Source organism: Glycine max, chromosome 11 (genome assembly GCF_000004515.6).
Source record: "Glycine max cultivar Williams 82 chromosome 11, Glycine_max_v4.0, whole genome shotgun sequence".
Lineage (NCBI taxonomy): Eukaryota > Viridiplantae > Streptophyta > Magnoliopsida > Fabales > Fabaceae > Glycine > Glycine max.
In genome coordinates, this window is record NC_038247.2 from 1,042,185 (window position 1) to 1,065,897 (window position 23,713).

General features: G+C 32.1%; 4 protein-coding genes across 4 annotated transcripts; 2 read left to right on the forward strand and 2 right to left on the reverse strand.

The window, feature by feature from the left end:
* Positions 1-716: 716 nt before the first annotated feature.
* LOC100802751 (exosome complex component RRP45A) lies at positions 717-4,046 on the forward strand. Its single transcript, XM_006590408.4, has 5 exons — positions 717-1,571; positions 1,662-1,850; positions 1,938-2,167; positions 2,951-3,009; positions 3,516-4,046. Exons 1-5 carry the CDS (start codon positions 933-935, stop codon positions 3,713-3,715), a joined length of 1,317 nt encoding a protein of 438 aa, XP_006590471.1. The 5' UTR covers positions 717-932; the 3' UTR covers positions 3,716-4,046.
* Positions 4,047-8,017: 3,971 nt separating this feature from the next.
* LOC102668556 (uncharacterized) lies at positions 8,018-9,267 on the reverse strand. Its single transcript, XM_006591456.3, has 2 exons — positions 8,604-9,267; positions 8,018-8,362 (listed from the first exon to the last, which is right to left on the reverse strand). Exons 1-2 carry the CDS (start codon positions 8,949-8,951, stop codon positions 8,339-8,341), a joined length of 372 nt encoding a protein of 123 aa, XP_006591519.2. The 5' UTR covers positions 8,952-9,267; the 3' UTR covers positions 8,018-8,338.
* A 6,527-nt stretch (positions 9,268-15,794) lies between these two features.
* LOC100818391 (porphobilinogen deaminase, chloroplastic) lies at positions 15,795-18,270 on the reverse strand. The gene is given in 7 exon segments (XM_041006774.1): positions 15,795-16,127; positions 16,231-16,408; positions 16,682-16,888; positions 17,629-17,813; positions 17,816-17,943; positions 18,045-18,164; positions 18,266-18,270. Coding segments are annotated over 7 exon segments (888 nt in total). The 3' UTR covers positions 15,795-16,062.
* A 611-nt stretch (positions 18,271-18,881) lies between these two features.
* On the forward strand, positions 18,882-21,285 carry LOC100527187 (uncharacterized). Its single transcript, NM_001249233.1, is given in 4 exon segments — positions 18,882-19,233; positions 19,327-19,463; positions 20,530-20,681; positions 21,149-21,285. Coding segments are annotated over 4 exon segments (615 nt in total). The 5' UTR covers positions 18,882-18,953; the 3' UTR covers positions 21,195-21,285.
* Positions 21,286-23,713: the final 2,428 nt, after the last annotated feature.

Consider the following 23,713-nt stretch of genomic DNA (forward strand, 5'->3'; position numbering starts at 1 on the left):
AACACAATACCATTAAGCTCAGCAACGATAACTTGAGGCTAAACCAACTTAAATATAGTTGTGAAACATTTCATTAGAATCCGTTAAACAAGAACTACAAAAATCACATAATTCACCGTTAAGGCATTTCTCATGCCCCATAATGTAAAAAGACTACCATAACCTGCATGAGAATAATATAAATAGGTCATAGAGATCTCACGAATATCTTTAATTTTTACGCTCTTATTATTCACTTAAAAGTTATTTTGAAACGAACACCATTGAAAATTGACTTGAGAAACTAAAGAAAATTTTATTTGATTGTTCTTCTCTTTAAAGACCGGTGATGCTGAACATCTGAATTGATGTTTATAAACTGTATTTCCCCTCTATCTTTAATTCAATACAAGACTTGGGGTGAAATTTAACAATTAATACATAGGGGGGAAAGTACATTTTAATCATTGTAGTACTTAATATGTTTGTCCCTTTTATAGGGTTCCTCGGTAGAATTTTTTTAATTTTGATTCATATGTGAAAAAAAGTTAAAATAGCATTATAACTTTAATAAATAATAAAAACCAATTTTTAAATACTATTTCTTTTATGTAAATAGTATACGTCAGGTCTTTATTGGGTTAATCCTAAAAATGATTTGACAGGCCAAAGAACCAGGATCCTAGTGGCTATCGATTTTATCTTTTATCTATAATTCTAATGGTTAGAAAGAGTTTGAAGTGCATTAGGAGGAGTAGAAAATATGAATTAAAACATGGGAGGGCAAGGGTATAAGTATGTAATACACTTGATGTTCTAGAGGCCATTCCGGGAATATAAAAAGTAAATGAAAATATAGTACTAAACAGCAATAATAACAGTGTTGACTTATGATTTTGAGTTGAGTGGTGTTTTGCCCTAACCTAAACCTCAAGCATTGGCAGGCAGTGGAAATGGAGCAGCGGTTAGCAAACACATGGAGAATGCCTCTTAACGACAAGAAATTCATAGAAACTGCTCTCCTTTCCGACCTCCGACTCGACGGCCGTCGCCCCTCCGACTACCGCAAGCTCACCGTCAAGCTGGCCAAGCAAGACGGCTCCGCGGAGGTTCATTTGGGCCAAACCCACGTTATGACCTTCGTCACCGCCCAACTCGTCCGCCCCTACCGAGACCGCCCCAACGAGGGCTCCCTCTCCATCTTCACCGAGTTCTCTCCCATGGCCGACCCCTCCTTCGACCCCGGCCGCCCCTCCGACGCCGCCGTCGAGCTCGGCCGTGTCGTGGACCGTGGCCTCCGCGAAAGCCGTGCCATCGACACTGAATCGCTCTGCGTCCTCTCCGGCAAACTCGTCTGGGCCATTCGCGTCGATATCCACATACTCGACAATGCCGGAAATCTCGTCGACGCTGCAAATATCGCCGCGTTGGCTTCTCTGTTGACTTTCCGGCGGCCGGAATGCTCGTTGGCCGGAGAAGACGGGCAGGATGTGGTGGTGCATCCTCCCGAGGAGCGCGACCCGATTCCGTTGATTATTCATCATCTTCCCATTGCTGTTACCTTTGGATTTTTCAGCAATGAAAATCTCCTCGTACGAATTCCTTTTTGATTGATGCTCTTTCTCTCTGGTTTTGTTTTTAGAGTTTTTTCTTTATTTAGGGTTTAGGGTTTATGTGTGTAGGTGATAGATCCGACGCACCATGAAGAGTGTGTGATGACAGGCCGCATGACTGCCACGCTTAATTCAAACGGCGACGTTTGTGCAATTCAAAAGCCTGGGGGAGAGAGTGTCTCTCATAGCGTTATCATGCACTGCTTGAAACTTGCTCATGTTAAAGCTACTGATATTACAACTAAGATTAGGGATGCCGTGAGTTCTCTTTTCTTGCCTGCTATTGCTGCACCTGTTTATTTGTCATGTCAAATTTGTAGCTGATATTCTTTGTGAATTGATTAGGTTGAAATACACAACAATGAAAGGGCTTTACGGAAGATTAAACGCCATTCTTCGTCTGTTGCTGTGGATGTATGTGGGGAAAAACAAAATCAATTGGATGCTAGTCATTTGGACAAATTGAAGCTGGAAGAAGAAGAAGAAAGTCCTATGGAATGTGAAGCCTCACCATCAGGACAAGAGCAAAGTAAGGATGGAGTCTCAAAGAATTTCACCGGTGGTCCCTCGAGTTGGTACGATACTAGCTAGTCCAAGAACTAATAGTTTTCTTTGTATTTGTTTTTGTTTTAAAATTTATTGATAGTCTAGTTGTTTCTAGTCCAGTCCATTTATTACTGCTAGAGACCTGCAAATGCAGAGAAATTATCATTGTCTTACAAAAAGAAAAAAGAAAATAGTACTCTACTCACATGTATGATATATCAGTGGCATAACAAATTGCTCCAGATCATGTATATAAATCTAAAACAAACTTTTATGAGACTGAAGACTATTTACAGCCAGTGGATAGATAAGTTGGAAACTTACTGCAATAAAGCAACAGAGAGATAGAAAGTAAACTGAAATTAGTAATTGCCATTGCCAGGTCATTTTGAGGTCCTTCCATTCTGACTTTTGTCTATGTTAAGAAGAAATTCTTTGGTTAAACTATTTGTTACCTTATAGTTCCTATTTTAAGTTTTAGTCCCTACACAAGAAAATTGCAAGTTCTAGTCTCTGTATGAGAAAACTTTAAGTTCTAGTCCCTACACATGCATAAAAGTAAAGTTTTGGTCCCTGACATTACTGCTAGAGAAAAATTTCTGGCGGTATAAAACCACTACAAAAACTCTATGATAGTGATAAATGCTACAAAAATTTAGCTAAGGACTAAAACTTACAATTTTCTGGTATAGGGACTAAAACTTATAATGGGCACAAATATTGGGACCAAATGAATATTTTAACCAAATCCTTTTGAAATTTTATTAGAATACATTTTATATCTTGTCACCATTGCTCCTTCACTTCCTCAGGGATCCCTACTCAGAGTGTGTCAATTCAGATCTTCTAAAAGCTTCTCTAGCTTCACGCGGTAATAGCTTCTCTTTAATCTTCAATTATGATATTAGCTGTTATGTGGCTTTTGATTGAACCAGTAGTTTATTGTCTGACTTTGATTGAATAAATTATAAACTTCTCCGTAAACACTTATTGGAGAAGAAATTAAGACTAAAGAATGCATTGAGCTTCTTCATAAGCTAATAAAATCAACTTGTGCGTTTTAGTTTTTGGAGAAGTTCAATGATAGAGCTTCTATTAGAGTCAAGTGCATAAGTTGATTTTAGTTTATGGGAGAAACTCAAATTATTTTATCTTATTTTCTTCTCTTATAAGTGCTTATGAAGAAGTTTATCTAAACTGGACCTATGTATGCATCATTTCTCTTGTTGCTTTTATTTAGACTTTTTCCTTTGGGATTTCATTTTCAATTTGAAATGGTCAACTGGTGTCTGGATCACTTTATACACGTGTATGTGGTCTAATGAGAAGATGGAACTGTGTACACTCGACTCATTAGAATTGTTGTATAATATGCAGGACCGTCAGTTCCTAGTAAACAAAAGGATTCAAGACGTGAAACTAAGCCCAAGGAACCACCACTAGAAATTAAGACAGATTCTACACCAATTAACAAGGCTCTAACTGCTGGGCAGAATAACAAAGGTAAGACTCTCAAGGATGCCGTCAAGCCCAAACACAAGAAGAAGAAAATAGTATCTTCCAATAATGAAAATTAAATGATTAAATTAGTTCTTCGTTGACTTATTACCTCTCACCTTCTAAGCTTGTGTTCGTATACCTGTTGCAACGGGGAAGTGAATTGCAAATGTTCCCATTTTTGAGAAGCAACGATTTCTTGTGTTTGTATACTCGTTTAGGGCATTCCAAATAGAGAAACAAACATGCACACTAAGTTGTCTGAACTGTTAGGCTGTATTTCTGTTTCCTCTTGGATGTGATAGATAGGATGTTGGAAACATTAGATGGACAATGGAGTCTCAATTATTTTTCCGTGATAGAACCTCCTGAGATAATATTCTATATAAGACTTTTTTTGGTACTTGAAAAGTTCCTTCACCCCCCAGCAGACTGTTGTTGCCTTTTAGTTTTTTTTTATCATATGACAACATTAGATTGTTTAATATAGAATACTACTGCTCCATCTATCTGTCCAAAATTGCAATATCTGTAACGGTGGAAAATGCAACTGGATGTTTTGCATCTCTTAGGAACAACTCACAGTAATCACTGATTTCTACAGTTTAGTATTACCTTATTTGTAATTATGTATGATTGTCGATGCGGGTTGATATTAAAAAGATCAAGAATAATAACAGAAATATACACACATGCTATAGTTATCCAGCTGATTAGAGTCTAGAAACAGCACAATCAGATGAAAAAGTAAAAGTAAACCAATTATTGGTTACAAGTCTCACAAATTGACGTTAAATATCTAAAGAAGAATAACCAAGGCCCTCTCTACAACAACAAAATAGTGTGATGACTGCCAATTGCCCATATGTTAAAATTAGGCAGACCACAGTTTATGCTTTCTGTTGCGAATCTTGTAAACGTATAGCACATTTACTGGATAAAAGATCAAAAGAACTCTTGGAAAACAAATTAGTGAGAAACACATGCTCACCAAGAACCACTTATACAGCACAGCAGGTTGTTCAATGGAATCAACAAGCTTCTGCAACAATGGAAGACAAGTGAATGTGTAAATCTATACACAAAATAAAAGAGAAAAGGTTTAATCAAACGATTTCATTCCATTTCCATGTAGAAACTCAGACTTGAAATTTGAATTATTCCATTATAGGAGTCTTTCCACTACAAAATGGAATTATGTTTACATGACTTTGAGATAATCTGAGATGTGGCATTTGCAAAATATTTGGCCCAGCCGCCAAATCAAACAGGCTAGATGCTTTAGCCAATCAATTTGTCCATAAGATTTTCTATCTTCAGTTTCAGTCTTCTTTGTTTTTTCTTCACAAAAAAATAAAAAGATCTATGCTTTTTTTTCCAGAAATATTATTTTTAAATTAGTTGAAGATTAAATGTGGTCTTTTTATCAGAAAGATTACATATGATTTAATTCTTTAGTTATAAGGAATTTCTTTTAATAAATTTTGCCAAATAATAATAAGATATTTTAAAATGCCTTAAGTATTCATTTCGTTCCTGAAGTTGATCATGGGATATAATTAGAGTTTGAAATTAAAATTAGTCATGTTGATTATAGTTTGTACTTAAAATTTATTTTCAAAATTAGTATTGAGATTCCACTTTCTCATGAATTTATCTTGAAACAATTTCATGAAATTAAAATTAACTAACTTAAGATATTCCTAATTCTTCTTTTTTTTTCTTCATTCAGGGAAGTCAATTCTCAAGAAAATTTAAGGAGATGCGTCAAATGTTAAAATCTTTGGTTATTTTTTTAAGAAAAAATATAATAATACATTTGCAAGACATTTTTTTTTTATGTTTTATATTGTTAAATAAATTAAGTGTAATTCGTTAAATATAATGTAAGACTTACATGAATATCATATGAATTATACCTAATAATCAAATGTTCGATAATATGTTGTTATATTTTCTCTAAAGAAAATATATCGTTATATTTGTTTTTAGCCGTGAATTTCTTTTTTTTTTCATTCCTTTAATTTGTTTATGATTTATAAATATATTTGAAACTCATAAAAGGTCACCAACAAAGTCTAAATTATATATAAAATATTGTACGTACAAAGTCTAAATTATTCGCTTTTAATCAATTTAATTGTTATAAATTTTGTACGTACAAAGTCTAAATTACATATAAAATATTTGGAATGCTCTTCTAATGTTCAGCAACGGGTTTAAACCCTGGCCAAGAGTGATATAAATGAACACTACCACAACTAGAAGAAAGAAAGCAGACTCGCCTGTAAAGAAACCCTTGGGATTGATTCCTATGGGTTCTTAACCCATTTTCTTAGTTAAGGTGAAACAATTTTATTTTTTTTTTGTTTATATTTGAATCTAAAGGGAGTATTTGAGTATCTTTTATGTTTTTGTTTGTTAAACATGCGTCTAACTCAAGTCTGCCACAACCCAACATGGGGCGATTTATGCATTTGGGGAAAATGATTGAGGCGTGCTTCAAATAAGAAAATGTACTTGTTTTTAGCTTGAGTAACTCTTATATAACCATTTGTTTTTAGCTCAGAATTTTACAGCTTTCTTTAATTTGTATTTGAGATATTTTTTTAAAATAAGTTAATTCACTTTAAACTTATTTTTTTACTAAAATTAAGAGTAGCCAAAATAGTTTACACTTTACAGGCACCTAATTAAATGATGCAGCCAAAATAATTTTGGGAGCCATGTCTTTAGGTGCCGGAAGGAGAAGCCTGGCTGGGTATTATGATCAGCGTTGAAGTTTGCCACTGATATTTGCTTAACTGAACTTTGTGTAAAAGTGAAGTTGTTTCACAATATACAGTCTATACTGCAGGGTTAAGTTGACTAAAACATAAGATAGATAGATTCCTTCTTTCCTCCTTACCTCAGTGACTTGTGAGACTATTGATTTATTTATCCCAATCCCCCTAAAAGGTTATTGCAGCAATGGAAAGAGAGAGACATTGACATTGATGTGTGCATATGTTTTAATTATGAGTGATAGGACGAAAAAGGGTGAAGCATACTCCCCAGTATCCACACATACTTGCTACCCTTAGGCAGCTACCTATACGTATATCAATAACAAGTTAACAAGTTTACATAATTGTCACTTCTTCATGTTTTGTACGACTAAATGAATTGCTCATTTTTCCAATGCTTTTTACCTCAAACAAACACCACATGCTCTAGCTTACAGAGGATACTATTCTTTCTTCTATTGGCTAAATGCCTTACATTGTCTGTAGAAGAAGTGTTTCAGGCTCTTCCATTGTTGCTTCAAGGTAAAATAATTTGTATTTCTTAACGATGTATTATCACCTTATTCAATAGTTTGACGACTCATGTAAATAATTTTTTTATTAAATAATAGAATAATACATTATTGAATGACAGTATAGATCTTTTTTATACCAATAATGCATCGAATTAAATTCACGAAAGGTTGTATGCTACAGTAGTCCAATAATTTTCTAAGCATAAACTAGCTGGAGTGCCAATGATCCGGGACCACACCCATTCTCTCTTCTCTACCAATTGAATTTCTGCCAACTGTCCTAAGAGGTAGTGTCAAAATTCAAAAGCATAATGGCTGTACCACAATAACTTTCGCTTTTGAATTTTGATCAATTTGAAAAAGTGGTTAAACATAACTAATATTTTAATAAATTGAAGATTAATAGATGCTAACAGTTGACAGAAACTGGATTGAACCAACAATATTTATATTTAAGTTATGCTTAGTTATAACTTGTAAACTAGGGATTAAGAGATTAACATGTTATATTTGGATCCACATCCATCATAGTTTTTCTCGTAAATATTGATTGGTTATTACCTTTTTATATAATGGACTGTATAATATATTTAACTATGATTTGTCATCAGATAATTAAAAATCATTGAATTTAAGTTCCAACCCTGCCATCTCTGAGCTCAAATATGACAGAACCTTCAGAAAATGGAATTGGTCTTGTAGAAGCCACCTGTGTCGTATCAGATTCAATCAATTACATCCCACGTTTTTTTATCTAACATGCAATTCAATGTCAGTTACTCTACCAATAACTATTTCGGACTATAATATTTACCTTTGAGTCACATTTAATGTTCAGGTCACAAAAGTTTCCTTGGTCCTTCTTCAAGTATGATGCAGAATCTTCATCAATACAATCTACTTTCTCTTTCTGGAATCCTCCGTGTTTATGTGCTTCAACCAGCTTATTTCCTACATAGGGAAAACCACAATCCTTCCACATCCATGCCATTTTGTCCATGTATCTAAGGTATACTTTTCCATCTGAGCCTATCAATAATAATTGATTGCCCTCAGAGCTTGTACCAGGTGAACCAACAAGTGTTACGCCTCTATTGGGTGTTCCATGTTCCACCCAGTTCCATCCATACGATGAGCTCCATTGAAACTCAACAACGCCACCTTCTCTTGAAACCATGAAGAGGGAACCTGAGAGTGTTTTTAATGATGGTCTTATAACTGTTCCAGTAAACTGTGATAGAACCAAATGCTGAGAATGGTAATGCTCATGCCACAAATCAGTCACTTTGTTATACTGATATAGGCGACCATTTCTTCCAATGACAAATATTATATTTTTCCTCAACAATTCCTGGTCTACTATACATGCAACCTTAGCATCTGGAGGATTTCTGCAATCTTTTCATTTCAACTTCTTCAAAGTAACCTGAGGAAAAATTTGTATACTATTTACTTCTCCAATTATGGCATAGCTAGTTTTTGTTGCTGTATTTCATTTTGATGTCTGAAGAATTTATTCCCAAATAATTTAATCCATGCATAAGGTTGGCAAAAGAAAAATCAATTAAATGCAAACTTAATTAATCTTTTAAATTTATGCTCTTAAGTAATACTGCACCAGGATCAATATTCTCATTTTGTTATTCTATTCTTTAGAGTTTACTTACCATTAACTTCATTAGTCTTCCAGTTTTGCTGACAAAGAAGAGAGTATCTTCAGTTGTAACCTTCCTTTCTTGGCCTGGTAATCCATCCCAAGGTTGACCTCCAATAACATTTCTTCCTTTCCTCACAGCAGTGCAATTCCTCCATGCCAACTCCTTGCCACTTCTTTCTCTAAGGAGCAGACTCCCTTGTGTATCAACCATGAATAAGCTTCCATTGTAGTTACTCGATACACCTTTCATAGCTGTAGAACTCTCATGCCTCAGCCATATCCATGCACTCTCAATACTAATGTATTCAAAAATCAAACCATCATCCGTTATTAAAAAAAACGACTTCCCTACATCCATCAATCGCAGGAGAAAGTTACTACTAATCCAGTTATCTGGTGTATTGTATTCTTCTGAAGATTGTATCAGTCTACCACCACCTGAAGTGCCTACAGATAAATAATGATTCTGTATTTGGCTTTGCTTTCTCCTACCTGTTACTAAACTTACTAATGATTCCTCTGACTCATCTTTTATGCCTGTGAGACAATTTCTGAGGCCACGTTCTTCTGTGCAATATTCTGCATTCCATCCTTCACTCTCTGGCACATCTAATACGGACCAAATGTATTTTGTTGATGCTTTCCTTCGGATGTTTTGTGGTGGAGATGGCCCTGAACTTTCACCGTCGCGTCCTAGTGGATGTAATTCTGCAATTCTGCCATCATCTAGAGGAAACAGTATCCTGCCAATGTACAATTGCAAGCCAGCTATACCTTTTGCTGCTTTTGCATGGAGAGGATGCTGATAACTTTTCCATGCTCCTGGAAATTGATTATTTGGAACAAGGCCTGTTTTCACGTGACTATGTGAGAAATCAATGTCTTGAACTTAGGATTTAGATTCAATTGTATAGGCTTTAGAGATAATATTCAGTATCTTATTGCTCTTTTTAAATATAAATTTTAATTCTCTACAAATATGGCTTTTAACAGTATTTGTTAAGGAAACAAATAAAATATACACATTATATTAAAAATACAATAATATGTAAAAATATTCAATAGAATGTATTAAATAATCTTTAACTAATGTTGCCACTTGTTAGCAAGATACTGTTGATAAAATTTGTTATTCCTATCACCTAAAATTATCAAGAAATAATGTTAACTGACTTTAATATGAAAGAATCTTATCATAAGCAATGAATCGTGTTGAGATGACTGACCTAATTGTTTTGGAATTCGATATTCAAAGACAGATCCCAATGATGTAGTGAAGAATAAAGAAGTGGACGATGTTTCACTTGATTCATCTTGTAGCGCTGGTGTAATACATGTTAAATTTTGATCTTGGTGTCGTCCATGAACTACCCATTTCCACTTTCTTTGATGCAATCTTCTCTCTACCAAAGTGCCTTCCTGTATGATTACCAAGAATTTTTTTTTAAAATGGTATCCTCCTAGACAGATATGAATAAAATCTTAAAGGACTTCATCTAAAAGTAAATCTAAACCATGTCCGAGCCAAGCTAAGCATGTTCAACAGATACGCAAAAGCGATTCAATTTTTATAAAGTTTCACATTTGATATAATGATTAAGTTTTACATATAATTGACCACAATCTAGTTTCCCTTCGATCACTTTTTCCTTCCAAAAAAATTCTATTAGAGTATCTATTTAAAGAGGGATGTTTTTCACCACTTCATTAGTTCTATTTTACTAAATTTGAGTATTTTCTGATATTTTTTAAAGAAGTCTTGAACACTTTTTTCTGGAAATGATTGGAATGTTCGTAAAATACTTGTACACTACAGACCTTTGTTAAAAGGAACAGACATTCAGAATGATCATCACTCAATCCAGGTAAACTACACCCTTTAGATGGTATCAAAGGAGCAGCTTGCTTTCTTGCCATAAGTGCCTCTTCCATGATGGTTTTGATTTTCTGTCATTTTCATAAAGATTTCCAGCAGAACTACAGCACCAAAGCATTTGTTAAGTTTGTCACACTCATATGATAGAAGATGAAGAGTGCTTTGTGAAAATCACTGAAAAACAACATAGCAGTTTATTACATTAGAAGAGTGTAATAAACTTTAATTTTTTTTATCCGTGTGAATCTAAGACAATGTCTGGGGTTTGATTTATAAAAACTCACGCACTATGCTCAACCAATTGAGTTAGATCCCCTTAATTAATAAATTTAATTTTGCTTTCTAGTCTTGTATTTTTTTTATTGTTTTTATCAAATATGAAATTGCAACAAAACGTGCCTCAAGCACACACAAACCATCCACCTTATGGTATATACTACTTCTCTTGTTGAAGCAGCATCAGCTATTGCTGCTACATTTGCTCCTGCTGGTTGGCCATGATTTATCCATCTGTTCTACATTTTAATTAATACTTATCCAAGTGTTGAATCTTAACATAATAGTGCCAATGTGTCAGTGTCTAAATTACATGACCGGCTATGCTTAAAGTTGTTTGATTAAAGTGTATTGTACATGATTTAACTTTTATGTTTGATCAGTGGTTGCGTTTCCATTAATTAGATCGTCTCGTCAGATCACAGATGCCCTATAATTGGTCTCATATTCTTCTTTCTACCTTTGGACTCCATCAATAAAAGTTTATCAAAATATCATATCAAACGACTGAAAAATCGCACCTGAGCTCAGCTGCCTCCAATTTTCTTTTGCAGCAACTCGAGGAAGAAAATGACATGGAAAACAATAGCATTCACTCAAAAGTCACAAGTGAATGATTTATATTTCTTTTGGTGAAATAAAGGGGAAAAAAATCAAGAAACAAGACTAAAAACTACTAGCTAGAAAATATGATGAAAATTACATAAGCCAAAATCACATTAATAATTTTTTTTTAAAATTTTTAAATTTAGCCACAAATTCATTTCACAATTTATTATATTGAATGACAATGAAGTATGAGATTAATAACGGTAACGATAACTAATTATGCTTAAACAACTTCTTGTTCATTCATATATAATTTTATTAAATCATTGTATTTAATCATTTTTAATTTGAATTTTCAACTGTTAAATTAAAAAGTTTCTTTAAATAAATCAAATTTATAAATTTTATAAAATTAAAAAATATTTAATATTATATATTTTAAATTAAATAAATATAGGTTGTATGATTAATTATATATTTATAAATATTTAATTTTTATAAATTTTAATATATATATATATATATATATATATATATATATATATGATGTTAAAATAATATTACATAATTCATTGATTAAATTTATTAAAATTATATTATGAAAAGTAAAAGAAAAAAAAAAGTAAATTTCTTCTCTTGCGTGTATCTAGAAAGGAAAGTTAAATGAAACAAAATTTTTAAGTCTTTGAATGTTTTAATTTTGAAAAAATATCAAACAAATAATATAGTATGATTTGTTCAATTTATTATAAGAAGGCTAATTTTAGTTTCCTATTTTTCTAAAAATTTGTGATTTTAGTGTTCCTAGTTTTTAATTGAGATATTTTATTTATCTTTCATTTTTTAAAAATATGTAATTTTAGTCTCATTTTTTTAATTGAGACATTTTGTCTTTTACTTTTAAAAAAATATGTAATTTTTGTTCTTATTTCCAATTTAAGACTTGACTATGTAATTTTTTTTAAAAAAATAATAAATTAACCTTATTTGCAATTAAATAATTTTAAAAAAATATTTATCTTTGAATAATAAATAGATACATATCAATCAACATTTATCAAATACATAAATAAACATTTAAAAATAATCACAATAACTAAAATTACAAACTTATATCTTAATTAAAAAATGAAATATTAAAATTATAAATTTTTTTAAGATGAAAAATGAAATGCTTCAATTAAAAAATAAAAAAAACTAAAATCATATATTTTTTTAAAAAAATAAGAGATAAAAATTACATTTGAACTCTATAAATAATAATCTTTTAAGAACTTCTTAGAAAAAGAAAACGTGCTGGTTGATCTTCACCGAGTCGTTATCGATCTCAAATCTGAATCACAATAAAATACCATTTGGTGATATCATAAGGGAACTTATACAAGACGACAAGACTGACTTAGATTCCACTGGAAAAAAAGAATGCTAGAGTTTGATTCCTCCAACAGAGGGTTGCATCAGAATCTCAAACGTGTGGACAGCAATTTTTCTGTTTCTTTCTTTTTCATCTTTTCAAAATGCCTGATTCTTTCATATTGATTGAAGTTTTTTCTTTATGTTTTCAGGATTTTGTTTGAACTTTTATGTTAACATTTTTTTTTCTCAATTGAATATTTTTTTAAAATTGTAATAATTATGTATGTTTAAAAATTTCAAAAAAAAATATCTTGAAAATCAATAAAAATAATATTTAAAAAAATCTACACAAATGAGTCATTAATTTGCTTTAATTTTAAGATGTTATATGAAAAAAATTGTCTTTTAATATATGAATAAATTTAGAGTAAAATATGCTTAAGATCCATCAAGATTTGGTCAAAATTAATTCTAGTTTCTGTATTTTAAAAATAATGATTTGGTAGTTTTGTTTCTTGATTTTTTTTTTCTTCTAAATGTGGATGATTTCATCCATGGTCGAGTCAGTATAAAATATAAAATTAGGGATAAATCCACCACAATACTTAAAAACCATTAAACTATCCATTTTAATCCGCAGCTAATTTTAAACTATCCATTTTAATCCGCAGCTAATTTTATGCTTGGACACTGTTGGTCTCTTTATTATGTTAAAATAAAAGTGAGGCAAAGGTTGGAAGTTACATGGAAGTTACTAAAACTTCCATCAATGGTTGGAAGTTACATGGAAGTTACTAAAACTTTCATCAACGACAATTTTTAAAAAGAAAAAAAATATACAAGACCAAAATAAAACTCTTGAATTATAATCTTCTGATTTTATCCGATTGAACAATTTTGGTTGAACCCCAAAATTTGATTCAATCTGAAAGTGTTTATACACGACTTCAAATTTATCCAGTCCAGTATTATCTCGATTTTCAAAATTAACCAACAGATACATGGATATAAATTATTGTCATCCCTAGTTGCAAACAAGAAAAAGAAAAAGAAAAAAAATCTCAGTTTCCTCCAAACTCACCTGTAACCAACAAAATTGGTAGCAACAATCAATGAGTCATCAATCAAATAGCCAATCAGCTTTTTCCAGCAACAGCTTCTCAGAATTGAACACCCGCAAAAATTATTCATAATGAATTCTGTAATTGCATGTTTAACGTTTAATTTAAGAAACAAATAATTGCTTGCTTGCTTAATGTGTAAGGTTGTGAATAGTTGCTTACAAAATTTGATAAGGATAGGCGTGGGTACAAGAATCTTTAACAACCACCTTTCCATATGATTGTGTTTGGTAAAAATTGGTAAAAGTGTTTTTTCTTAAAATAGAATTTGGATACTAATATAGTTTGCCTTTGCGTTGAAATTTTCTTGTTCATTCAACATTTTTACATTTTTATCCTTTTTCATCTCTAACAACTTTTTAATAAAACTTACAATATCTATTGTACTTGTTCGTTTAATATTAATTTTACTTAAAACTATCTAAAGTCTAAATAACATTACTACTTTCCAAAAATCAATTCACTTTTTAAACTTACTTATATCTAAATTTTACAAATTCAAATTTACAAGCATGGACTCAAACACTTACTTAAAGCGAGTGAAATTCTTTCGATACAAATTAATTATTAATAAAGTCCGTATCACTAACAATGATAATAAAAAAAAGAAGAAAAAAACACTCATTAAACTCTGTGAATTATAGACGAGATCAAACCTTACGAAATGTCCAAGTCTGATTGCACTTAAGAAATGTCTTTCCGAAGAGTAACTTAACCCTTGATTCCACAACCTTTAGTATTAGCCTACAACAATGGTTCAATATCAACATTTGTTTATGTTTAATATCAATTATAAGTTATAGATTTGTGCGTTGCACATAAAATTTTTAATTTAAAATATGTTTGGCTTCATTTTTTAATAATATGTAATTAGCATCATGCTAATAAAAGGTAGCAAAATATCATCAAATACCGCACACGAATTGTTTTATTATTTTTTAATAAAAACAAAGTGTATGTAAAAGTTGTTGCAAAATCAAATCGAATTCATTCACCCCCAAAAAAAAAAAAGAAGAACAAATCAAATTCAATTAACTTTTCATGCTCAAAAGGACGACAAAACATTAGGTGAGTTACTTACAAGAAAAAGGAAATGATCTTGTTGCTCTATCGAGGTTTTGCTTTCATTATTCTGTACATGACATACTTCATTGATTTTTGGATTCTAGCTCTGTCTATTTGCAATCCATCACTGCTTGAGATTGATCCTGTATGGGGCTGATACCCGCACTGTCCTTTTACTCTTCCTATCGCATGTTTTGTAAAAAAAAATTAACGGAATTACCTTTCACGGAAACTAATTTCTGTTGTTGTATATTTTGTTGTTTCTGTTGTGTATCCTAACAAGAAACACAACAAAAACTAATTTTCGTTGTGTATCTTATATAATAGAAATTAATTGAATGTTGTTTTCGCTTCCTCTTTATTTCATCGAATGCTGAAAATGTAGCAGCTGCCTTAATTACACTTGAAACTTATTCTAGTGGGACAGCCCAATAATTGTTGTACTATATTGGGCCCGACTTCAGCCCAAGACCAAATCATGGCTCAGCACAAGTTAAAATTTCAGCACCAAGACAAAATATGCATCCGTCCAATTAAGATTTACCCATTAGGCGTTCCACTCCACATAATAACTAATAAAGTTCCAATTTCAATATTCACCTTAAAAAAATTTCAGTTTTTCACCATAAAATTACAGCTGCACTGCGGACTTACTATATTTTGATTCTACCACATATGCACGTGTGAAACATGAGAGAGTAAACATAATGTGCGCTTAGTATTTTTTCTCAACATCCAAAAATGTTCTGCATGCTTCCCTCTTGTCTTCAATCAAAACAAAAGCATGCATCCACATTAACTCACGACAAAGTAGGTTGTAACTCAAGTCAAGGTCAAAACTAGGAATATTCCTTAGGGGATGTGCTCTCAAAATATATTTCACCCTGTATTAACCATTTCAAAAGGGGCTTGCAAATATTAACCGTGCAACGACAAGGCAATATAAATATTAAGAGAATTTGATAAACACCCAGGTGTATTTAGCATGAACTCTCAAAAGTCCACTATCGTGGTAATTATTCAAACTACCTAAAAAATTGGCATTCTAATATCCTCAAAATACAACAACTTGACCCTAATGAGCGGTCCACTTTCCCAAACTCAATTGAACATTTAATCTACTCTAAAGTTACAAAAGGTCAAAGAATGAATTAACTCAGGAAGCAATAGCCGAAAGCTGACCATGAAACCGGTGTGCACCCGATCGCACTTTAATCTGGTGCTAACTACTGAACACCCATTTCAATCATATCTTCAACTGCATATGGACCAACCCTGGATGTCTCTAGCACTGCACTGAGGGAAATGCATGAAAGCTTAGAGAAAAGTTACTTTTGAAAGATTAGAAACTAGACAAAGTCAAATAACATTAATCTATAATAAGATGTTCATACCCCGGGTTCCATCAGGGGAAGCAACTAATCCTCTAAACAAACAATTGCCATCCTCGTTTCTGCAAGCATACCCTGCAATAGGAGTGCGGCAAGACCCATCCAAAGTCTGAAGAAAGGCCCTCTCACAGACAACTGCTAGTCTTGTTTCTTCATGATTAAGTGTAGCAATGTATTCCGCCTACAGAAACCACTCAACCAAAAAGTTGAAAAAAATCAAGAATCTAAAATGATAAAAAATGTAAATTGTAATATTATCCAATTAATTTGAATTGTTTCAGATTTCTAATACTAGTATAATCCAATCTTCTTTCTGGTTTGAGTAGGAATTTGTTGCAATTAGGTATTTAACGATGCACACTCACATTTGATCTTGCAAGGCATGATTATCCTCCCCTGCACCTAAAAATAACAGCATGTCTGTCTAGATTGCGCACAATATTTAATCAATTACCATTTTATCGTCATCACTTCTACATGCTATTCCAATAGCACCTTGGGCAACAGCTGGAAGCATATCATCAATTGATAGGATTGAAGTCACATTTTCTGTCATACTTAAGCGTTTGAGTCCAGCTAATGCTAATAGTGTAGCTTGGACAACCCCCTCATTGAGTTTTCTTAACCTTGTTTGGACATTGCCACGGAAATTTTCCTGCACCTGAGAAATATAATTCCAGAACAATTTATCAGTGGTCCAGAATATAAAATTTCACAATTGAAGTAGCACAAGAATAATCAAACAACATGGACAGAAAAAAAAAATGCTTCAAGAAAGACAACAACATTGGTAGGAAAAAAAATAAAAAAAAATGTCCATTTTAAGCTGCAAGGGATAAAGACTTTAACTTTCTAAGAAAGCTAAATCTTAAAGAATACACAGACAATGCCCATACCCTAGAGTACGGATCACGACGAGAACAAATTGTCTATTACTTCATAGTCACCACCACAATTGTTAGTCCATGTCAACAAGGTGTTAACATGTTACATGGGCATACTAATGATTATCTAATGAACTCAACCATCCGCAAATGATTACAATATTACATTAAGCTATTCGATCACAATTCATACCTGACATCAGCTATAAAATACATATTATGATATAAGGCGATACGAGTCCCTCTTACACGCTTTGCTTTCAGAAGCATTTTAAAAAGCTGTTATATGTATTAGGTTTCACCACACGCAATGCTAATGTGACCATTTGTCAATATGCTTTTTCTATTTTATCATGAGAATAGAGATTGAAACTTCAAATGAACTTTCTTTAAGCATAATCTTGTACGGGGGATGTCCGTTAAAGTCATTTGCTAGAGCTAATTTAGTAAGACAAAAAGTGTAGGAAACAATAATTTGTGATTTCAGGCTGATGAGTAAAAAAAAAAGATGACTTACATTTAGAGATGGATATCTGTGGAGGATCTGTGACTTTCGTCTTAACGAAGCAGTACCAATAACACTTGCAGGGGGAAGATCAGCTAATGAAGCTGCAGTCAGGGATATAAATGCATCTCTGACATCCTCTCGCGGAAGGTTACATGGCAGAATTGTTTTATCAGGCAAGTAAGTAGGAACATCTGTGGTTGTGTGAGGATTTTGTCTCCTGTTGTCTTTATAATCACAATCTCAATAGCACCCTCTTCGGCTAAGTCAGGGTGTGATGCCCTGAGTTTGTCTCTGGTCTCGTGTGCTTGTGCTAGAGCTAGTGGACTGCTCTACACATTAAATTTTGATGATGGTAGGAATCTGAGAATGTTTGTTTGTTTTGTTAAACCAAATAGATAAGAAGGAAAAATGGGGGAAAATAATACCTTCCTCTGGTACCAATTCTGATGAGAGCGACCTTAGTCTGTTGCTCAACGGCAACAGAAGCTTTGGAGAGAGATGCAGTTTTCGTTTTCGGAGCTGAGCAGGGATGGGGAAGCCACCCGCTATCAAGATACAGTTCCTACGGATTAATCATTTTCTTTTCTTTTCTCAAATTACACGCATTCGCCTATGGTATTGGTGTGTATGGTGGCTATATAAATACTCCATGTGCCAAACTACCTCTAACACCGGTTAAATAAAAAAAAAAAAAAAAAGTACTGTAACAAGTACGTTTAGGGTGGTTGTTAGTTTATTGGTTTTTTTTATTTTGAAATATATTTTTCAAAACAAAGTGTATTTGACAAAAAGGGAGTCCAAAGGTTTTTTTTAATCATTTTCAAAATCAAGAATAACATATTTATAATTTAGATTTTTAGTTTAAAAATGATACATCACGACAACATTGCACCATTATTATTTTATGGATATTTATACCTAAATCTAAAGTTATTTTAGTGAATAATTCCCCCTATCAATAAGGTTTTTTTTTTAATGAATGTGCTAGGTTGTCGACGTAAAATGTTATGCCTTTTGTTAGGACATCTAATGATTATAATTTTTTTTTGAAGATTATATTCTTTTTTATTCTTTCTCTTTTATTTCTTTATAAATAAAGTAAAAACGCACCTTAAAATTTTCAAGGTAAAATTAGAAGACACATATATAGGAAATATTTTTTTATAAAAAAAAGATAATATTCTACCCTAGATAAACCCCAAACGACTTACAATTGTGTAAGCCATAAATGAAATGACAAGATAAAAGGGTTCTCTTTCACACACTAATATCGAAATTCAATTATACCCTGACTCTGTGTTAGTGTTGTGTTTGTTGTGTGTTGAGAAGCAGAGATGCAAGGAAGCGCGGCCGACGGAGAAGCCTTGGATTTCGAGCCTGAGGACGATGACTTGATGGACGAGGACGGCGCCCCCGACGCCGACGCCGACGCTTCTCCACCTCAACCTAAGCTCAAATCCGCCATCACCCCCGCCGCCACTTCCTCTCTCTCCGCCCCGAAGAAGACCAAGGGCCGCGGATTCCGCCAGGACACTGACGCCAACCGCAACACTCGCCTCTCCGGCACCGACTTCGACTCTCTCACCGCCGAGGGCGGCCCTGGCCCTCAGAGATGTTAGTAATCCCTTTTCCCTCCTTCCTCTTAGGGTTAGGGTTTTGCCTCTTTTTTATTATTTAATTTAATAACTATTTCGATTTTATTTCCAGCCATTGAGGGATGGATCATTCTGGTCACCGGCGTGCACGAGGAAGCGCAAGAGGACGATTTGCAAAATGCCTTTGGTGAATATGGAGAGATTAAGAACCTGCATTTGAATCTCGATCGCCGCACTGGTTTTGTCAAAGTATCTCTTAATTCCTCTTTTTTTTTCCGATTTATTGAGCTACATAGTCATTAGGATAATTCATTGGATTTTCATTTTTCATTATGAAGGAATTTAATCGTAATTTGACTTAAATATGCGACTCTTTCTTTCAACTAACACCGTTTTTTTTATAATTTTATTTTGACATCATGACAAATATATGTATGGTTATAAATAACCTAAGTGGTAAACTCTTTTATACATGATAAATGTTTGAACTACATGGCGGCCATTGTTTATTTGTTTTGTATCTGGCGTTGTATTGTCAGTGACCTGTATTTCTGGTCCATTTTGATAATTTGGCCTTTGATGTGATTTTTCTTCAACTCGGGCATTTAATTTGATGACTCCTACCATGAATTTCGTTTCACTTGGTGTTTAATTGTTGGCCAAAAACTGATATTATGTGGGGAAAAAATGGTTGTTGATATGTTTTTCATTGATAGAAAGAGGATTTGGATTTGGCTGCCCTCTATTACATTCTTTCAAACGCAAGTCAACAACACAGTATTAATTTTACACTTGTGTTTCATACAGTGGTTAATTATTAGCCCCAAACTGATACTTTGTGGGAACAAAGGGTTGTTGATGTATTTACAAAAGGATTTGGAATTGGCTGTCTTCCATTACATTTATTTTTTCCTTTTCAAATTGATGGTGCTGCAAGTATGAAATTAATGCTGTCTTGGGTTTGAAAGAATGTCAAGGAAGAAAGATACAATTTTTTGTAACCATGTTCAGGTTATTGTCATTTCTTCACTGTTTCTATTATATTGTACTCTTGTTTGCCTCTGGCCCTTTGTTCAACTAGTTCATTTTATTAAAAAAGATAAGTCTCTTTTTATAGACTATTTGTATATCATAAGCTGGTTTTATGCCTGTTTAGCCATATTTTCTGCCATTTGTGCTTTTATGTACGTAAACATTGATTAATTTAGCAGATTTTCTATCCTTCTTCCTCTAACCTTGTTTACCACATTTTTCTATTAGCAACTCGATCACATGAAAATTTTGGTTTCTGGACTAATGAATATTTTTATTTTAGGGTTATGCACTGATTGAATATGAGCGTGCTGAAGAAGCTCGAAATGCAATAGAGAATTTGAATGGATCTGAGCTTCTTACCCAAACCATTTATGTTGATTGGGCCTTCAGCAGTGGACCTATTAATGAGTCAGTCAGAAGAAAGAATGCTAGGTATGTTTATACATGTTTTAATGATTAAAATATTTTGACAGAGTTTTGTTGTTTTTCAACATTGAAGTTCCATGCGGATGCAATGTTGGTCTGAGTGTTACTTGGTTGGACATTTCCCATTGTGGAATTTATTTTAGCCGATATGAACTCCCTTCTTAAAAGTTTGTAAAGTATAATGATATATTACTTCTTTGTTACTTGGGTTTAAAAGAAATTAAAATGGATATATATAATTTCTCCTTGTCTAATGGATTGAAAAAATGAAAAAAAAAAAAAAAAACTAGTGCTGAGTTTCTTCTCTTTGTGTGAACACCTTTCTGGCTGTTGTAAACTTTAAAATATTTTTAAAACTACGGATCAGAACTTTGACTAGCTATAAGTTAGTCACGCAGTTATGGTTTTCTAGATTTGTATTCTAAATTTTCATTGTTTAGCATATGAATGTTTGTAACTTTATCATTTTGCAGACCACCTCGTGAACGGCGTTCCAGGAGCCCCCGGAGGAGATACTGACATGTGTATTGAGTAAATGTTTGTGTTGATGTGTGTGGACCCTTAAACGTGCGGCTTGATTTTTCCGTGGAGGATTTTTCTGATACTTGTGCTTCCGTCAGGCAAAATGCATATTTGATGCTGACGATTCTCATCTAATACATCCTTTGTTGAATGGTATAAACTTTTAGCTAGTTTATTATGGTGTATGGTATTTAACATACTATTGTTTCATTGTAGTAATGTGTTTTGGACGTGCTTTTTCTTACATGTAATGGTGTTATGTTGAGGAACGTAGGATCGCCTTTCGTTTGAAGCTTGTTTCTGTTACATGTTAAAGTGTGCCTTAGTGTCGCATTCTCTTTTTCTTTTGTTGCAATAAATCTTCCTTTCTTTTTATTTTGGTCAAATATAAATTTTCCTTTCGTTCAATGTATGCATCTTTTTCTCATATCTTTTTATTTAACTGTCCGTGCATTTTCATGGGTATTGTAATTTGTTATGCGTAAAGGCTTAATAAAGTTAAATGCGATATGCAACACCTATATTTCTGTTTGGTGGCATTGGTGGAACTTTGTCGTTTAGTTTATAACCTAGCGTGTGATACATACCTCTTAATTGAGCCAACTTGTCAATGACTTGCTTGGTAACTCCTTAAAGGTTTGTATTCATTATTTGGGAATAGGGGTGTGCAAAAAAAATTGGTTTGGTTTGATTGAATTGAATTGATTTTTTTTTTTTGAATTAATTTAAGAAAAAAAATAGTGTATTATTTTAGAAAATTAACTTGATTAACCAAATTATTTTTATAAAATTAGTTCGATTAAAACTAATTTAAACTAGTTTTTTCACTTGAATATTTTTTTATTTAAAAACAATAGTTTGAAAATTAGTTTGAGATTGATTAATATTTAAAATTGGGTAAAAATCAATTTTGTCAAGAATCATTTTTTTAAAATCAGTTTGATACATAATTTTTTTCTCGAACTAATTTTTTTGCACTCCTAACTGTTTCTTGTATTAATTATTTTTATACTAGAAATATTTCTCATTAAAACAAAAATATATATTAACAAATTATTAAGAGAAAAAAAATATTAATGATAATGATAATTTTAGGAAAATAAATTAAAATAAATTTATTATTATCAGTTAAATTAATTATTTTTTAAAATTTTAATAAATTAGATAATTAATATATAAGAATGGAGGAAGTATTATGCATCCCTGGTGGGATAATAACATAATAATAATAACAATGGTGATAGCATTATATATCACTCAACGTGTAGAACAATTGACTGATACGAAATTGTTATTTATCATGTTTCGTGTTATATAATGCAGTATCATGTAGACAGAGTTTGTTCTATTCTTAGTTAAAAAAATTGTCTTTTGAAAAAGACATGCGATCTATTTTATTTTTTTTATCCAAACCCTTTAATTTTAATGTATATTGTCTAAATAAAAATGTTGTCATTAACTTATAATTTTATGATTTATTTGTGTAATGAAATTAATGTTTGTCTTAAATATAAGCAATTACCCTACAATCATTGATTTTTTACGGAATAATCATTGATAATATTAAAGAGAAGAAAAAATGTAGTAGCTAAAATGTGGGCCATTACTCCAGCCTAACAAATAGAAAACAAATTATGTACCTAGAAAACAAAAGAAAAAGGGGAGTTATACTTATAATGAGTTAGCATTTTATTTTAGTACGGACGGTGGCATCTTTAGCTATTACAGGTTGATAGGCTGTAGCTTAAAACAACTTTTTTTAATTCTGATAATTCAACTTCTCCATTTCAATCATGGGTATGTAGCATAACTCTGATATTAAATAAATGGACATGCACTTATTTGAAAAGGAAAAAGTGTTTTTTTTAGGAGGAAAAGGAAAAGGTTGCAAAGTTATTTGTGGACTAGCGACGCATAATCATAACGTTTTATTTTTGAAAATTTTAGCCTTCCATTTAAAATGCGTCGTTAAAAAAGTTATAAAAATTGAATCTGATAAAATTTACAAACTATTTTTTGTCAGGTTAAATTTAGAATCAATATATTGCAATGATTTGTTTTACTGTTAATTTATTTTATATATCAATCAGTTATTTTCTTAGGTGACATGATTGAGTCGTCTCAAAAATAAGATTTAGTTATTATTTGATTATATTTAAGTTCTAATTTCTAACAGGTTCAAAAGAAATCATAATATATATATATTAGTTAGTGTTTGGTAACAATTTTTTAAGAAAATTATTTTTTTCTAAAATATTTTCTTAAAAACGGATAAAGTTATAATTACTTTATAAATTAAACTAAATCAAATCCGCATTCTGGTTAACCAAATTATTGTTAAACGATACATTTTTTTGAGGGAAAACGATATATTTCTTTTATTTTCCTTCTTTCCTTTTTATTTAGAAAAAGTATAGTACATATTTAAATTAATTTAATATTAATATATACGTGAAACTATTTAAAGATTTTAATATACATTATCATATTTTGCAGAACATGCCATAAATACATTT

What these genes read in the sequence shown, in the direction of transcription:
- LOC100802751 (XM_006590408.4), top strand. Translation starts at nt 933, where the DNA reads ATGGAGCAGCGGTTAGCAAACACATGGAGAATGCCTCTTAACGACAAG. An exon ending in TCAGCAATGAAAATCTCCTC is followed by an intron (nt 1,572 to 1,661) that starts GTACGAATTCCT and finishes TTATGTGTGTAG; the next exon opens with GTGATAGATCCGACGCACCA. An exon ending in AGCTTCTCTAGCTTCACGCG is followed by an intron (nt 3,010 to 3,515) that starts GTAATAGCTTCT and finishes TATAATATGCAG; the next exon opens with GACCGTCAGTTCCTAGTAAA.
- LOC102668556 (XM_006591456.3), bottom strand. Translation starts at nt 8,951, where the DNA reads ATGGATGTAGGGAAGTCGTTTTTTTTAATAACGGATGATGGTTTGATT. An exon ending in GAAGACTAATGAAGTTAATG is followed by an intron (nt 8,363 to 8,603) that starts GTAAGTAAACTC and finishes ATTTTTCCTCAG; the next exon opens with GTTACTTTGAAGAAGTTGAA.